Source organism: Panulirus ornatus, chromosome 18, assembly GCF_036320965.1.
Source record: "Panulirus ornatus isolate Po-2019 chromosome 18, ASM3632096v1, whole genome shotgun sequence".
NCBI classification, from domain to species: Eukaryota; Metazoa; Arthropoda; class Malacostraca; order Decapoda; family Palinuridae; genus Panulirus; species Panulirus ornatus.
This window is the reverse complement of record NC_092241.1, coordinates 56,208,440-56,227,755: the sequence shown is the minus strand read 5'-3', so window position 1 is coordinate 56,227,755 and position 19,316 is coordinate 56,208,440. Positions and strand designations below refer to the sequence as shown.

The window sequence follows — 19,316 nt, the reverse complement described above, 5'->3', positions numbered from 1 at the left end:
TTGACCCTCAACCCTACTGTACCTAATAACCTTGCTCTTATTCACATTTACTCTTAACTTTCTTCTTTCACACACTTTACCAAACTCAGTCACCAGCTTCTGCAGTTTCTCACATGAATCAGCCACCAACGCTGTATCATCAGCGAACAACAACTGACTCACTTCCCAAGCTCTCTTATCTCTAAACATATTTCCTATAAATCCATCCTTTACCCTGTGCTCACTCAGTATCCACACTTAGCTCCACTTGTAACTTAAAGATATCTTCCTGAAACATAAATCGTGTCTACTTCACTTCAGGTGATGAATCAATAATACAAATCATAAACATAAGACCCAGCACTGATTCATGGAGTATTCCGCTAATTACACCTGTGAATGTTGATTCTCGACCTTTTACGATCACACCGTCTTCTGTCTCCCCGAAATATGAAGTATCCACCCACGAATAGGGTCACAAATATGATAAGCTGCAAATGGAGGTAGATATTGACGTGCAGCGTCCATTCCTAGTCCTTTATCTGCGGCCTTTGCATAATTGCCTAATGCTCGAGAATGTTAACGATAGTTGATCTTCCGCTGATGGAAGGAAATTGTACCTCATCTTTCTCTTACATAATTTACAAATTATATTAGTTACATCGATTTGTTTATAGTGTGATGGTGTTTTTCACTTAATTTGTTATCATCTTTCGTGTGCTTCATCATATTCTAAAATGATTTACAAACTGTGTTGGTTGTATCGATTTGTTTATGGTCAAATTCTAAATCATTTCCTGCGTACTGCTGTAAAATTTTCTTCCTTCAGTGCCTTAGCACATACTATTCTTTTTAATTTATCAGTTGTTCGTAGAATTAACTGATGATTCTAGGTTAGGAGTACCAAGTTTTATCTTAATTTGGAATTAATGTTATTCCAAACCAGCTTAGGATTGTATTTAGATTCAGGAATGACAATTCTCACACTTTTCTTCGTTTCCTCGTCAATAATCTCATTCGATTTCTAGCCCTGTAATTTAGTCGTCATATTTTTCTTCTCTAGTCTCCATATATTTCCCTATTGTGAGTATTCTATGTTATCTTTCGATACTTAAGGGAACGATTTTCCTTCCAATCTTTGATTTTGTGTAATGTGAATTACGTGGTACAAACTTATATATCAAAGCCGATACCATATTTCTAGATATTTTCAAATAGTCTTCAACATATCCACATCACCCTTAGATTTATTTTCCAACCAACCTTATTAAGTTTCTTGCTTGTTTTATGATAAATTGTTTCATTAAATATTCTAAGGTTTACCAATTTGTTCTCGTATTACAACTGTTTTTCGTGCTCTCCAAGTTTCAGGTTGTATGAAAATTTCTTGTTAATTTTTTTTTCGACATTTCCAAGGCCGGAATAAAATAGAGGGAAACGTACCTTGATATTATTCTAACCTCTGAGCAAAGGTTATCCATGAAAAGTAATACCACTTTTATTTTTCTCGTTTTGAATAAAGGAATCTACATATTACACATAAAACTTGATAATGAATTATAAGTATGTGATTTATATAAAGTTTATGCTTGTATCCCGCTAGTAAGCAAACCCACGTTAGGTTACAACGTTAGCTTGCTGTGCTGTAAATTTCAACAAAATGCCTAAGTGTAGACGCGACAAGAAAAGTGAGTCCTTTTAACATTTGAGTTTAATCCTTTCAGGGATTTTATTGGCTTACATGACCATTATAGAGGAATATATATATATATAAGTATAATTCTTTCTGCCTGGGCCTCATAGGCCGGAGGAACCCTCTTATTACGTACTGCCCTAAAGTTTAGTTTCAGTTCTGGATGCTCTGCGTTCCTCAAAATTGATTAGACTCTGGATTATCGTCTCCAATGGTCCATACTTTCATCACTTAAGAAGTTTATCGGCTCGAAATTGTCACATGGTACAGTAATTGATGTTACTAGATTAGTTCAGCATCGCTATTGAGTGATTTTGTTCAGCAGTGCTTGTTTAGTTTTTACAGCAATGTGAGTTTAGTGTTTGCAGAGTACTTTAACAGTTGGAAGCCTAATGTGGAGTATAATATATGATTTACGGCATTAGCCAGGGCTACATTTTATCAGAGAAAATATGGGGTTAAGTACATTGAAGGTAGGATGCTGGTTATGCAGATCAATGTAGTGAAATATATGCTTAGTGCTGCACCTAGAACTCGTTTTTTTAGAATATAAACTGAGCATTTTTTGTATTCCTCTAATAGAAGAGAGAGCAGAACAGCAGAAATGTGGGCATGTGTTTGACATAAATAATAGTGCCACATAATATATGAGATTAACATGGAAGTGATTGATAATCAGCACAGGTATCGAACAAGAGGTTTTGGTAAGAGTTTGTATGTATATATATATATATATATATATATATATATTATTATATTTTATACTTTGTCGCTGACTCCCGCGTTAGCAAGGTAGTGTAAGGAAACAGACGAAAGACTTGCCCAACCCACCCACATACACGTGTATACATACACGTCCACACACGCACATATACCTATACACCTCAACGTATACATATATATACACACACAGACATATACATATATACACTTGTACATAATTCATACTGTCTGCCCTTATTCATTCCCGTTGCCACCGTGCCACACATGAAATGACAACCACTCCCTCCGCATGTGCACGAGGTAGCGCTAGGAAAAGACATCAAAAGCCACATTCGTTCACACTCAGTCTCTAGCTGTCATGTATAACGCACCGAAACCACAGCTCCCTTTCCACATCCAGGCCCCACAAAACTTTCCATGGTTTACCCCAGCAGCTTCACATGCCCTGGTTCAATCCATTGACACCACGTCGACCCCGGTATACTAAATCATTCCAATTCACTCTATTCGTTGCACGCATTTCACACTCCTGCATGTTCAGGCTCCGATCACTCAAAATCTTTCTCACTCCATCTTTCCATCTCCAATTTGGTCTCCCACTTCTCGTTCCCTCCACCTCTGACACATATATCCTCTTTGTCAGATTTTCCTCACTCATTCTCTCCATGTGACCAAACCATTTAAAACACCTCTTCTGCTCTCTCAACCACACTCTTTTTATTACCACACATCTCTCTTACCCTTTCATTACTTACTCAATCAAACCACCTCACACTACATATTGTTCTCAAATATCTCATTTCCAGCACATCCACCCTCCTCCGCACAACTCTATCTATAGCCCACACCTTGCAACCATATATCATATATATATATATATATATATATATATATATATATATATATATATATATATATATATATATATATATCTAACAACTTGCCTCCCACACCATATATTCTTAATACCTTCCACAGAGCATCTCTATCAGCTCTATCATATGCCTTCTCCAGATCCATAAATGCTACATACAAATCCATTTGCTTTTCTAAGTACTTCTCACTTACATTCTTCAAAGCAAACACCTGATCCACACATCCTCTACCACCTCTGAAACCACACTGCTCTTCCCCAATCTGATGCTCTGTACATGCCTTCACCCTTTCAATCAATACCCTCCCATATAATTTACCAGGAATACTCAACAAACTTGTACCTCTGTAATTTGAGCACTCACTCTTATCCCCTTTGCCTTTGTACAATGGCACTATGCACGCATTCCGACAATCCTCAGGCACCTCACCATGAGTCATACATACATTAAATAAGTCAATAATACAGTCACCCCCTTCTTTAATAAATTCCACTGCAATACCATCCAAACCTGCTGCCTTGCTGGCTTTCATCTTCCGCAAAGCTTTTACTACCTCTTCTCTGTTTACCAAATCATTTTCCCTAACCCTCTCACTTTGCACACCACCTCAACCAAAACACCCTATATCTGCCACTCTATCATCAAACACATTCAACAAACCTTCAAAATACTCACTCCATCTCCTCACATCACCACTACTTGTTATCACCTCCCCATTTGCGCCCTTCACTGAAGTTCCCATTTGCTCCCTTGTCTTACGCACTTTATTTACCTCCTTCCAGAACATCTTTTTATTCTTCCTAAAATTTAATGATACTCTCTCACCCCAACTCTCATTTGCCCTCTTTTTCACCTCTTGCACCTTTCTCTTGACCTCCTGTCTCTTTCTTTTATACATCTCCCACTCAATTGCATTTTTTCCCAGCAAAAATCGTCCAAATGCCTCTCTCATCTCTTTCTCTAATACTCTTACTTCTTCATCCCACCACTCACTACCCTTTCTAATCAACCCACCTCCCACTCTTCTCATGCCACAAGCATCTTTTTATCGAGGATGTAAGGCATGTGTACGTGTAGGAAGAGAGGAAAGTGATTGGTTCTCAGTGAATGTAGGTTTGCGGCAGGGATGTGTGATGTCTCCATGGTTGTTTAATTTGTTTACGGATGGCGTTGTTAGGGAGGTAAATGCAAGAGTTTTGGAAAGAGGGGCAAGTATGAAGTCTGTTGGGGATGAGAGAGCTTGGGAAGTGAGTCAGTTGTTGTTCGCTGATGATACAGCGCTGGTGGCTGATTCATGTGAGAAACTGCAGAAGCCGGTGACTGAGTTTGGTAAAGTGTGTGAAAGAAGAAAGTTAAGAGTAAATGTGAATAAGAGCAAGGTAATTAGGTACAGTAGGGTTGAGGGTCAAGTCAATTGGGAGGTAAGTTTGAATGGAGAAAAACTGGAGGAAGTAAAGTGTTTTAGATATCTGGGAGTGGATCTGGCAGCGGATGCAACCATGGAAGCGGAAATGGATCATAGGGTGGGGGAGGGGGCGAAAATCCTGGGAGCCTTGAAGAATGTGTGGAAGTCGAGAACATTATCTCGGAAAGCAAAAATGGGTATGTTTGAAGGAATAGTGGTTCCAACAATGTTGTATGGTTGCGAGGCGTGGGCTATGGGTAGAGTTGTGCGCAGGAGGATGGATGTGCTGGAAATGAGATGTTTGAGGACAATGTGTGGTGTGAGGTGGTTTGATCGAGTAAGTAACGTAAGGGTAAGAGAGATGTGTGGAAATAAAAAGAGCATGGTTGAGAGAGCAGAAGAGGGTGTTTTGAAATGGTTTGGGCACATGGAGAGAATGAGTGAGGAAAGATTGACCAAGAGGATATATGTGTCGGAGGTGGAGGGAACAAGGAGAAGTGGGAGACCAAATTGGAGGTGGAAAGATGGAGTGAAAAAGATTTTGTGTGATTGGGGCCTGAACATGCAGGAGGGTGAAAGGAGGGCAAGGAATAGGGTGAATTGGATCGATTTAGCATACCGGGGTTGACGTGGCTGTCAGTGGATTGAATCAGGGCATATGAAGCGTCTGGGGTAAACCATGGAAAGCTGTGTAGGTATGTATATTTGCGTGTGTGGATGTATGTATATACATGTGTATGGGGGTGGGTTGGGCCATTTCTTTCGTCTGTTTCCTTGCGCTACCTCGCAAACGCGGGAGACAGCGACAAAGCAAACAAACAAAGGAGGGCAAGGAATAGAGTGAATTGGAGCGATGTGGTATACAGGGGTTGACGTGCTGTCAGTGGATTGAATCAAGGCATGTGAAGCGTCTGGGGTAAACCATGGAAAGCTGTGTAGGTATGTATATTTGCGTGTGTGGATGTGTGTATGTACATGTGTATGGGGGGGGGTTGGGCCATTTCTTTCGTCTGTTTCCTTGCGCTACCTCGCAAACGCGGGAGACAGCGACAAAGTATAAAAAAGAAAAAAAAATATATATATATATATATATATATATATATATATATATATATATATATATATCCCTGGGGATAGGGGAGAAAGAATACTTCCCACGTATTCCCTTCGTGTCGTAGAAGGCGACTAAAAGGGGAGGGAGCGGGTGGCTGGAAATCCTCCCCTCTTGTTTTTTTTTTGATTTCCCAAAAGAAGGAACAGAGAAGGGGGCCAGGTGAGGATATTCCCTCAAAGGCCCAGTTCTCTGTTCTTAACGCTACTTCGCTAACATGGGAAATAGCGACTGATGATTGGGAATACCTGGTTTAAAAAGCGAGATATACATAAGTATACTTATGTAAGTAGGAGAGATGGCCAGAGAGCGTTATTGGATTACGTGTTAATTGACAGGCGTGCGAAAGAGAGACTTTTGGATGTTAATGTGCTGAGAGGTGCAACTGGAGGGATGTCTGATCATTATCTTGTGGAGGCTAAGGTGAAGATTTGTATGGGTTTTCAGAAAAGAAGAGTTAATGTTGGGGTGAAGAGGTTGGTGAGAGTAAGTGAGCTTGAGAAGGACACCTGTGTGAGGAAGTACCAGGAGAGACTGAGTACAGAATGGAAAAAGGTGAGAACAATGGAAGTAAGGGGAGTGGGGGAGGAATGGGATGTATTTAGGGAATCAGTGATGGATTGCGCAAAAGATGCTTGTGGCATGAGAAGAGTGGGAGGTGGGTTGATTAGAAAGGGTAGTGAGTGGTGGGATGAAGAAGTAAGAGTATTAGTGAAAGAGAAGAGAGAGGCATTTGGACGATTTTTGCAGGGAAAAAATGCAATTGAGTGGGAGATGTATAAAAGAAAGAGACAGGAGGTCAAGAGAAAGGTGCAAGAGGTGAAAAAAAGGGCAAATGAGAGTTGGGGTGAGAGAGTATCATTAAATTTTCGGTAGAATAAAAAGATGTTCTGGAAGGAGGTAAATAAAGTGCGTAAGACAAGGGAGCAAATGGGAACTTCAGTGAAGGGCGCAAATGGGGAGGTGATAACAAGTAGTGGTGATGTGAGAAGGAGATGGAGTGAGTATTTTGAAGGTTTGTTGAATGTGTTTGATGATAGAGTGGCAGATATAGGGTGTTTTGGTCGAGGTGGTGTGCAAAGTGAGAGGGTTAGGGAAAATGATTTGGTAAACAGAGAAGAGGTCGTGAAAGCTTTGCGGAAGATGAAAGCCGGCAAGGCAGCAGGTTTGGATGGTATTGCAGTGGAATTTATTAAAAAAGGGGGTGACTGTATTGTTGACTGGTTGGTAAGGTTATTTAATGTATGTATGACTCATGGTGAGGTGCCTGAGGATTGGCAGAATGCGTGCATAGTGCCATTGTACAAAGGCAAAGGGGATAAGAGTGAGTGCTCAAATTACAGAGGTATAAGTTTGTTGAGTATTCCTGGTAAATTATATGGGAGGATATTGATTGAGAGGGTGAAGGCATGTACAGAGCATCAGATTGGGGAAGAGCAGTGTGGTTTCAGAAGTGGTAGAGGATGTGTGGATCAGGTGTTTGCTTTGAAGAATATATGTGAGAAATACTTAGAAAAGCAAATGGATTTGTATGTAGCATTTATGGATCTGGAGAAGGCATATGATAGAGTTGATAGAGATGCTCTGTGGAAGGTATTAAGAATATATGGTGTGGGAGGCAAGTTGTTAGAAGCAGTGAAAAGTTTTTATCGAGGATGTAAGGCATGTGTACGTGTAGGAAGAGAGGAAAGTGATTGGTTCTCAGTGAATGTAGGTTTGCGGCAGGGGTGTGTGATGTCTCCATGGTTGTTTAATTTGTTTATGGATGGGGTTGTTAGGGAGGTAAATGCAAGAGTTTTGGAAAGAGGGGCAAGTATGAAGTCTGTTGGGGATGAGAGAGCTTGGGAAGTGAGTCAGTTGTTGTTCGCTGATGATACAGCGCTGGTGGCTGATTCATGTGAGAAACTGCAGAAGCTGGTGACTGAGTTTGGAAAAGTGTGTGGAAGAAGAAAGTTAAGAGTAAATGTGAATAAGAGCAAGGTTATTAGGTACAGTAGGGTTGAGGGTCAAGTCAATTGGGAGGTGAGTTTGAATGGAGAAAAACTGGAGGAAGTGAAGTGTTTTAGATATCTGGGAGTGGATCTGGCAGCGGATGGAACCATGGAAGCGGAAGTGGATCATAGGGTGGGGGAGGGGGCGAAAATCCTGGGAGCCTTGAAGAATGTGTGGAAGTCGAGAACATTATCTCGGAAAGCAAAAATGGGTATGTTTGAAGGAATAGTGGTTCCAACAATGTTGTATGGTTGCGAGGTGTGGGCTATGGATAGAGTTGTGCGCAGGAGGATGGATGTGCTGGAAATGAGATGTTTGAGGACAATGTGTGGTGTGAGGTGGTTTGATCGAGTGAGTAACGTAAGGGTAAGAGAGATGTGTGGAAATAAAAAGAGCGTGGTTGAGAGAGCAGAAGAGGGTGTTTTGAAGTGGTTTGGGCACATGGAGAGGATGAGTGAGGAAAGATTGACCAAGAGGATATATGTGTCGGAGGTGGAGGGAACGAGGAGAAGAGGGAGACCAAATTGGAGGTGGAAAGATGGAGTGAAAAAGATTTTGTGTGATCGGGGCCTGAACATGCAGGAGGGTGAAAGGAGGGCAAGGAATAGAGTGAATTGGAGCGATGTGGTATACCGGGGTTGACGTGCTGTCAGTGGATTGAATCAGGGCATGTGAGGCGTCTGGGTAAACCATGGAAAGCTGTGTAGGTATGTATATTTGCGTGTGTGGACGTATGTATATACATGTGTATGGGGGGGGGGGTTGGGCCATTTCTTTCGTCTGTTTCCTTGCGCTACCTCGCAAACGCGGGAGACAGCGACAAAGTATAATAAAAAAAATAAATATATATATATATATATATATATATATATATATATATATATATATATATATATATATATACCAGGAATACTCAACAAACTTATACCTCTGTAATTTGAGCACTCACTCTTATCCCCTTTGCCTTTGTACAATGGCACTATGCACGCATTCCGCCAATCCTCAGGCACCTCACCATGAGTCATACATACATTAAATAACCTTACCAACCAGTCAACAATACAGTCACCCCCTTTTTTAATAAATTCCAATGCAATACCATCCAAACCTGCTGCCTTGCCGGCTTTCATCTTCCGCAAAGCTTTCACTACCTCTTCTCTGTTTACCAAATCATTTTCCCTAACCCTCTCACTTTGCACACCACCTCGACCAAAACACCCTATATCTGCCACTCTATCATCAAACACATTCAACAGACCTTCAAAATACTCACTCCATCTCCTTCTCACATCACCACTACTTGTTATCACCTCCCCACTTGCGTCCTTCACCGAAGTTCCCATTTGCTCCCTTGTCTTACGCACTTTATTTACCTCCTTCCAGAACATCTTTTTATTCTCCCTAAAATTTAATGATACTCTCTCACCCCAACTCTCATTTGCCCTTTTTTTCACCTCTTGCACCTTTCTCTTGACCTCCTGTCTCTTTCTTTTATACATCTCCCACTCAATTGCATTTTTTCCCTGCAAAAATCGTCCAAATGCCTCTCTCTTCTCTTTCACTAATACTCTTACTTCTTCATCCCACCACTCACTACCCTTTCTAATCAACCCACCTCCCACTCTTCTCATGCCACAAGCATCTTTTGCGCAATCCATCACTGATTTCCTAAATACATCCCATTCCTCTCCCACTCCCCTTACTTCCATTGTTCTCACCTTTTTCCATTCTGTACTCAGTCTCTCCTGGTACTTCCTCACACAGGTCTCCTTCTCAAGCTCACTTACTCTCACCACCCTCTTCACCCCAACATTCACTCTTCTTTTCTGAAAACCCATACAAATCTTCACCTTAGCCTCCACAAGATAATGATCAGACATCCCTCCAGTTGCACCTCTCAGCACATTAACATCCAAAAGTCTCTCTTTCGCACGCCTGTCAATTAACACGTAATCCAATAACGCTCTCTGGCCATCTCTCCTACTTACATAAGTATACTTATGTATATCTCGCTTTTTAAACCAGGTATTCCCAATCATCAGTCCTTTTTCAGCACATAAATCTACAAGCTCTTCACCATTTCCATTTACAACACCGAACACCCCATGTACACCAATTATTCCCTCAACTGCCACATTACTCACCTTTGCATTCAAAGAGTTGATAGAGATGCTCTGTGGAAGGTATTAAGAATATATGGTGTGGGAGGAAAGTTGTTAGAAGCAGTGAAAAGTTTTTATCGAGGATGTAAGGCATGTGTACGTGTAGGAAGAGAGGAAAGTGATTGGTTCTCAGTGAATGTAGGTATGCGGCAGGGGTGTGTGATGTCTCCATGGTTGTTTAATTTGTTTATGGATGGGGTTGTTAGGGAGGTAAAGGCAAGAGTTTTGGAAAGAGGGGCAAGTATGAAGTCTGTTGGGGATGAGAGAGCTTGGGAAGTGAGTCAGTTGTTGTTCGCTGATGATACAGCGCTGGTGGCTGATTCATGTGAGAAACTGCAGAAGCTGGTGACTGAGTTTGGAAAAGTGTGTGGAAGAAGAAAGTTAAGAGTAAATGTGAATAAGAGCAAGGTTATTAGGTACAGTAGGGTTGAGGGTCAAGTCAATTGGGAGGTGAGTTTGAATGGAGAAAAACTGGAGGAAGTGAAGTGTTTTAGATATCTGGGAGTGGATCTGGCAGCGGATGGAACCATGGAAGCGGAAGTGGATCATAGGGTGGGGGAGGGGGCGAAAATTCTGGGGGCCTTGAAGAATGTGTGGAAGTCGAGAACATTATCTCGGAAAGCAAAAATGGGTATGTTTGAAGGAATAGTGGTTCCAACAATGTTGTATGGTTGCGAGGCGTGGGCTATGGATAGAGTTGTGCGCAGGAGGATGGATGTGCTGGAAATGAGATGTTTGAGGACAGTGTGTGGTGTGAGGTGGTTTGATCGAGTGAGTAACGTAAGGGTAAGAGAGATATGTGGAAATAAAAAGAGCGTGGTTGAGAGAGCAGAAGAGGGTGTTTTGAAGTGGTTTGGGCACATGGAGAGGATGAGTGAAGAAAGATTGACCAAGAGGATATATGTGTCGGAGGTGGAGGGAACAAGGAGAAGAGGGAGACCAAATTGGAGGTGGAAAGATGGAGTGAAAAAGATTTTGTGTGATCGGGGCCTGAACATGCAGGAGGGTGAAAGGAGGGCAAGGAATAGAGTGAATTGGAGCGATGTGGTGTACCGGGGTTGACGTGCTGTCAGTGGATTGAAGCAGGGCATGTGAAGCGTCTGGGGTAAACCATGGAAAGCTGGGTAGGTATGTATATTTGCGTGTGTGGACGTATGTATATACATGTGTATGGGGGGGGTTGGGCCATTTCTTTCGTCTGTTTCCTTGCGCTACCTCGCAAACGTGGGAGACAGCGACAAAGTATAATAATAAATATATATATATATATATATATATATATATATATATATATATATATGTACAAAGGCAAAGGGGATAAGAGTGAGTGCTCAAATTACAGAGGTAAAAGTTTGTTGAGTATTCCTGGGAAATTATATGGGAGGGTATTGATTGAGAGGGTGAAGGCATGTACAGAGCATCAGATTGGGGAAGAGCAGTGTGGTTTCAGAAGTGGTAGAGGATGTGTGGATCAGGTGTTTGCTTTGAAGAATGTATGTGAGAAATACTTAGAAAAGCAAATGGATTTGTATGTAGCATTTATGGATCTGGAGAAGGCATATGATAGAGTTGATAGAGATGCTCTGTGGAAGGTATTAAGGATATATGGTGTGGGAGGCAAGTTGTTAGAAGCAGTGAAAAGTTTTTATTGAGGATGTAAGGCATGTGTACGTGTAGGAAGAGAGGAAAGTGATTGGTTCTCAGTGAATGTAGGTTTGCGGCAGGGGTGTGTGATGTCTCCATGGTTGTTTAATTTGTTTATGGATGGGGTTGTTAGGGAGGTGAATGCAAGAGTTTTGGAAAGAGGGGGAAATATGAAGTCTGTTGGGGATGAGAGAGCTTGGGAAGTGAGTCAGTTGTTGTTCGCTGATGATACAGCGCTGGTGGCTGATTCATGTGAGAAACTGCAGAAGCTGGTGACTGAGTTTGGTAAAGTGTGTGGAAGAAGAAAGTTAAGAGTAAATGTGAATAAGAGCAAGGTTATTAGGTAGAGTAGGGTTGAGGGTCAAGTCAATTGGGAGGTGAGTTTGAATGGAGAAAAACTGGAGGAAGTAAAGTGTTTTAGATATCTGGGAGTGGATCTGGCAGCGGACGGAACCATGGAAGCGGAAGTGGATCATAGGGTGGGGGAGGGGGCGAAAATCCTGGAGCCTTGAAGAATGTGTGGAAGTCGAGAACATTATCTCGGAAAGCAAAAATGGGTATGTTTGAAGGAATAGTGGTTCCAACAATGTTGTATGGTTGCGAGGCGTGGGCTATGGATAGAGTTGTGCGCAGGAGGATGGATGTGCTGGAAATGAGATGTTTGAGGACAATGTGTGGTGTGAGGTGGTATGATCGAGTAAGTAACGTAAGGGTAAGAGAGATGTGTGGAAATAAAAAGAGCGTGGTTGAGAGAGCAGAAGAGGGTGTTTTGAAATGGTTTGGGCACATGGAGAGAATGAGTGAGGAAAGATTGAAAAAGAGGATATATGTGTCGGAGGTGGAGGGAACGAAGGGAAGTGGGAGACCAAATTGGAGGTGGAAAGATGGAGTGAAAAAGATTTTGTTTGATCAGGGCCTGAACATGCAGGAGGGTGAAAGGAGGGCAAGGAATAGAGTGAATTGGACCGATGTGGTATACCGGGGTTGACGCGCTGTCAGTGGATTGAATCAGGGCATGTGAAGCGTCTGGGGTAAACCATGGAAAGCTGTGTAGGTATGTATATTTGCGTGTGTGGACGTATGTATATACATGTGTATGGGGGTGGGTTGGGCCATTTCTTTCGTCTGTTTCCTTGCGCTACCTCGCAAATGCGGGAGACAGCGACAAAGTATAAAAAAATATATATATATATATATATATATATATATATATATATATATATATATATTATCCCTGGGGATAGGGGAGAAAGAATACTTCCCATGCATTCCTCACATGTCGTAGAGGGCGACTAGAGGGGACGGGAGCGGGGGGCCAGAAATTCTCCCCTCCTTGTATTTTAACTTTCTAAAATGGGAAACAGAAGAAGGAGTCACGCGGGGAGTGCTCATCCTCCTCGAAGACTTAGATTGGGGTGTCTAAATGTGTGTGGATGTAACCAAGATGTTAAAAATGGAGAGATAGGTAGTATGTTTGAGGAAAGGAACCTGGATGTTTTGGCTCTGAGTGAAACGAAGCTCAAGGGTAAAGGGGAAGAGTGGTTTGGAAATGTCTTGGGATTAAAGTCAGGGGTTAATGAGAGGACAAGAGCAAGGGAAGGAGTAGCACTACTCCTGAAACAGGAGTTGTGGGAGTATGTGATAGAATGTAAGAAAGTAAATTCTAGATTAATATGGGTAAAACTGAAAGTTGATGGAGAGAGATGGGTGATTATTGGTGCATATGCACCTGGGCATGAGAAGAAAGATCATGAGAGACAAGTGTTTTGGGAGCAGCTGAATGAGTGTGTTAGTGGTTTTGATGCACAGGACCAGGTTATAGTGATGGGTGATTTGAATGCAAAGGTGAGTAATGTGGCAGTTGAGGGAATAATTGGTATACATGGGGTGTTCAGTGTTGTAAATGGAAATGGTGAAGAGCTTGTAGATTTATATGCTGAAAAAGGACTGGTGATTGGGAATACCTGGCTTAAAAAGCGAGATATACATAAGTATACTTATGTAAGTAGGAGAGATAGCCAGAGAGCGTTATTGGATTACGTGCTATTTGACAGGCACGCGAAAGAGAGACTTATGGATGTTAATGTGCTGAGAGGTGCAACTGGAGGGATGTCTGATCATTATCTTGTGGAGGCAAAGATAAAGATTTGTATGGGTTTTCAGAAAGGAAGAGAGAATGTTGGGGTGAAGAGAGTGGTGAGAGTAAGTGAGCTTGGGAAGGAGTATATATATATAAAGTAAAGTCAGGGGTTAGTGAGAAGACAAGAGCAAGGGAAGGAGTAGCAATACTCCTGAAACAGGAGTTGTGGGAGTATGTGATATAATGTAAGAAAGTAAATTCTCGATTAATATGGGTAAAACTGGAAGTTGATGGAGAGAGATGGGTGATTATTGGTGCATATGCACCTGGGCATGAGAAGAAAGATCATGAGAGGCAAGTGTTTTGGGAGCAGCTGAATGAGTGTGTTAGTGGTTTTGATGCACGAGACCGGGTTATAGTGATGGGTGATTTGAATGCAAAGGTGAGTAATGTGGCAGTTGAGGGAATAATTGGTATACATGGGGTGTTCAGTGTTGTAAATGGAAATGGTGAAGAGCTTGTAGATTTATGTGCTGAAAACGGACTGATGATTGGGAATACCTGGTTTAAAAAGCGAGATATACATAAGTATACTTATGTAAGTAGGAGAGATGGCCAGAGAGCGTTATTGGATTACGTGTTAATTGACAGGCGCGCGAAAGAGAGACTTTTGGATGTTAATGTGCTGAGAGGTGCAACTGGAGGGATGTCTGATCATTATCTTGTGGAGGCTAAGGTGAAGATTTGTATGGGTTTTCAGAAAAGAAGAGTGAATGTTGGGGTGAAGAGGGTGGTGAGAGTAAGTGAGCTTGGGAAGGAGACTTGTGTGAGGAAGTACCAGGAGAGACTGAGTACAGAATGGAAAAAGGTGAGAACAATGGAAGTAAGGGGAGTGGGGGAGGAATGGGATGTATTTAGGGAATCAGTGATGGATTGCGCAAAAGATGCTTGTGGCATGAGAAGAGTGGGAGATGGGTTGATTAGAAAGGGTAGTGAGTGGTGGGATGAAGAAGTAAGAATATTAGTGAAAGAGAAGAGAGAGGCATTTGGACGATTTTTGCAGGGAAAAAATGCAATTGAGTGGGAGATGTATAAAAGAAAGAGACAGGAGGTCAAGAGAAAGGTGCAAGAGGTGAAAAAAAGGGCAAATGAGAGTTGGGGTGAGAGAGTATCATTAAATTTTAGGGAGAATAAAAAGATGTTCTGGAAGGAGGTAAATAAAGTGCGTAAGACAAAGGAGCAAATGGGAACTTCAGTGAAGGGCGCAAATGGGGAGGTGATAACAAGTAGTGGTGATGTGAGAAGGAGATGGAGTGAGTATTTTCAAGGTTTGTTGAATGTGTTTGATGATAGAGTGGCAGATATAGGGTGTTTTGGTCAAGGTGGTGTACAAAGTGAGAGGGTTAGGGAAAATGATTTGGTAAACAGAGAAGAGGTAGTGAAAGCTTTGCGGAAGATGAAAGCCGGCAAGGCAGCAGGTTTGGATGGTATTGCAGTGGAATTTATTAAAAAAGGGGGTGACTGTATTGTTGACTGGTTGGTAAGGTTATTTAATGTATGTATGACTCAGGGTGAGGTGCCTGAGGATTGGTGGAATGCGTGCATAGTGCCATTGTACAAAGGCAAAGGGGATAAGAGTGAGTGCTCAAATTACAGAGGTATAAGTTTGTTGAGTATTCCTGGTAAATTATATGGGAGGGTATTGATTGAGAGGGTGAAGGCATGTACAGAGCATCAGATTGGGGAAGAGCAGTGTGGTTTCAGAAGTGGTAGAGGATGTGTGGATCAGGTGTTTGCTTTGAAGAATGTATGTGAGAAATACTTAGAAAAGCAAATGGATTTGTATGTAGCATTTATGGATCTGGAGAAGGCATATGATAGAGTTGATAGAGATGCTCTGTGGAAGGTATTAAGAATATATGGTGTGGGAGGCAAGTTGTTAGAAGCAGTGAAAAGTTTTTATCGAGGATGTAAGGCTTGTGTACATGTAGGAAGAGAGGAAAGTGATTGGTTCTCAGTGAATGTAGGTTTGCGGCAGGGGTGTGTGATGTCTCCATGGTTGTTTAATTTGTTTATGGATGGGGTTGTTAGGGAGGTGAATGCAAGAGTTTTGGAAAGAGGGGCAAGTATGAAGTCTGTTGGGGTTGAGAGAGCTTGGGAAGTGAGTCAGTTGTTGTTCGCTGATGATACAGCGCTGGTGGCTGATTCATATGAGAAACTGCAGAAGCTGGTGACTGAGTTTGGTAAAGTGTGTGAAAGAAGAAAATTAAGAGTAAATGTGAATAAGAGCAAGGTAATTAGGTACAGTAGGGTTGAGGGTCAAGTCAATTGGGAGGTGAGTTTGAATGGTGAAAAACTGGAGGAAGTAAAGTGTTTTAGATATCTGGGAGTGGATCTGGCAGCGGATGGAACCATGGAAGCGGAAGTGGATCATAGGATGGGGGAGGGGGCGAAAATTCTGGTAGCCTTGAAGAATGTGTGGAAGTCAAGAACATTATCTCGGAAAGCAAAAATGGGTATGTTTGAAGGAATAGTGGTTCCAACAATGTTGTATGGTTGCGAGGCGTGGGCTATGGATTGAGTGGTGCGCAGGAGGATGGATGTGCCGGAAATGAGATGTTTGAGGACAATGTGTGGTGTGAGGTGGTTTGATCGAGTAAGTAACGTAAGGGTAAGAGAGATGTGTGGAAATAAAAAGAGCGTGGTTGAAAGAGCAGAAGAGGGTGTTTTGAAATGGTTTGGGCACATGGAGAGAATGAGTGAGGAAAGATTGACCAAGAGGATATATGTGTCGGAGGTGGAGGGAACGAGGAGAAGAGGGAGACCAAATTGGAGGTGGAAAGATGGAGTGCAAAAGATTTTGTGTGATCGGGGCCTGAACTTGCAGGAGGGTGAAAGGAGGACAAGGAATAGAGTGAATTGGAGCGATGTGGTATACCGGGGTTGACGTGCTGTCAGTGGATTGAATCAGGGCATGTGAAGCGTCTGGGGTAAACCATAGAAAGCTGTGTAGGTATGTATATTTGCGTGTGTGGACGTATGTATATACATGTGTATGGGGGTGGATTGGGCCATTTCTTTCGTCTGTTTCCTTGCGCTACCTCGCAAACGCGGGAGACAGCGACAAAGCAAAAAAAAAAAAAAAAATATATATATTTATATATATATATATATATATATATATATATATATATATATATATATATATATATATATATAAATATATATATATATATATATATATATATATATATATATATATATATATATATAACAGACTAAAGAAATGGCCCAACCACCCCATACACATACGTCCACACACGCAAATATACATACCTACACAGCTTTCCATGGTTTACCCCAGACGCTTCACATGCCCTGATTCAATCCACTGACAGCACATCAACCCCGGTATACCACATCGATCCAATTCACTCTATTCCTTGCCCTCCTTTCACCCTCCTGCATGTTCAGGCGCCGATCACACAAAATCTTTTACACTCCATCTTTCCACCTCCAATTTGGTCTCCCCCTTCTCCTCGTTCCCTCCACCTCCGACACATATATCCTCTTGGTCAATCTTTCCTCACTCATTCTCTCCATGTGCCCAAACCATTTCAAAACACCCTCTTCTGCTCTCTCAACCACGCTCTTTTTATTTCCACACATCTCTCTTACCCTTACATTACTTACTCGCTCAAACCACCTCACACCACACATTGTTCTCAAACATCTCATTTCCAGCACATCCACCCTCATGCGCACAACTCTATCCATAGCCCATGCCTCGCAACCATACAACATTGTTGGAACCACTATTCCTTCAAACGTACCCATTTTTGCTTTCCGAGATAATGTTCTCGACTTCCACACATTCTTCAAGGCTCCCAGGATTTTCGCCCCCTCCCCCACCCTATGATTCACTTCTGCTTCCATGGTTCCATCCGCTGCCAGATCCACTCCCAGATATCTAAAACACTTTACTTCCTCCAGTTTTTCTCCATTCAAACTTACCTCCCAATTGACTTGACCCTCAACCCTACTGTACCTAATAACCTTGCTCTTATTCACATTTACTCTTAACTTTCTTCTTTCACACACTTTACCAAACTCAGTCACCAGCTTCTGCAGTTTCTTACATGAATCAGCCACCAGCGCTGTATCATCAGCGAACAACAACTGACTCACATCCCAAGCCCTTTCATCCACAACAGACTGCATACTTGCCCCTCCCTCCAAAACTCTTGCATTCACCTTCCTAACAACCCCATCCATAAACAAGTTAAACGACCGTTGAGACATCACGCACCCCTGCTACAAACCAACATTCACTGAGAACCAGTCAATTTTCTCTCCCTACTCCTACACATACCTTACACCCTTGATAAAAACTTTTCACTGCTTCTAGCAACTTGCCTCCCACACCATATATTCTTAAAACCTTCCACAGAGCATCTCTATGAACTCTATCATGTGCCTTCTCCAGATCCATAAATGCTATTACATACAAATCCATTTGTTTTTCAAAGTATTTCTCACATACATTCTTCAAAGCTAACACCTGATCCACACATCCTCTACCACTTCTGAAACCATGTGTATATATGTATTTGTCTGTGTATGTATATGTATGTATACATTGAAATGTATAGGTATGTATATGTGCATTTGTAGGCATGTATGTATATATATATATATATGTGTATGTGGGTGAGTTGGGCCATTCTTTCATCTGTTTTCTTGCGCTACTTCGCTAACGCGGAGGACAGCAACGAAGTATAATAGAATGAAAAATTTAGAATAAATATATATATGATAGCTAGAGACAGTGTAAATGAATGTGGCCTCTGTTGTCTTTTCCTAGCAGGAGGGGGTGCCATTTCATGTGTGGTGGGGTGGCAGTGGGAATGGATGAAGACAGCAAGTATAAATATGTACATGTGTGTATATGTATATGTCTGTGTATGTATATGTATATATACATTGAAATGTATAGGTATGTATATGTACGTGTGTAATTGTGTATGTATATACATGTGTATGTGGGTGGGTTGGGCCATTCTTTCATCTGTTTCCTTGCACTACCTCGCTAATGCAGGAGATAGCGACAAAGTATAGGAAATGTAAATACAGATATGATGATCACGCTTGTCTGTGATGATAGTATGGTGAAACGCACTTCAGTAGAAGTTCATATGATTTTATTTAATGTAATTTTTTTATGCATGTGGCACTACATGTTTTGTGGAGACAGTCCACCTCATCAGGTGCCATTACTCAACAAAGTTATTTAAATCCCAACATCACACTTGGTTCCTGCTGTACAACACCAATCTATCTATGCCCAGCACTGTCAGCTATGTCTGGTTGTAAGGGAGAGTGATTCAGGAGGGTCAGATGGCAGGGGTTGACCTGGGGAATTGGGTGTGTTTTAAATCCCAACATCACATGGTTCCTGCCGTACAACACCAATCTATCTAGGCCCAGCATTGTTGCCTATATCTAGTCATAACCCTTGTAAGGGAGAGTGATTAAGGAAGGTCAGGTGGCAGGGGTTGACCTGGGTAGCTGGGTGTGTTGTAAACAATTTTTTTTATGTTTTCTTGTTTTGTCAATTCTCTCATAATGATTTGGTTAATGCTAGGGTGGTGT

The 19,316-nt window shown here is 41.8% G+C and overlaps 1 protein-coding gene across 1 annotated transcript in view; it reads left to right on the top strand.

Annotated features, from left to right (window-relative positions):
- Positions 1-1,558: 1,558 nt before the first annotated feature.
- RpLP0-like (ribosomal protein LP0-like) overlaps positions 1,559-19,316 on the top strand; it is a 37,273-nt gene continuing 19,515 nt past the window's right edge. Inside the window, exon 1 of the mRNA XM_071673267.1 lies at positions 1,559-1,667. Coding sequence (XP_071529368.1) covers positions 1,640-1,667 — 28 coding nt within the window. The 5' untranslated portion in view covers positions 1,559-1,639. The remainder of the gene's footprint in view (positions 1,668-19,316) is intronic.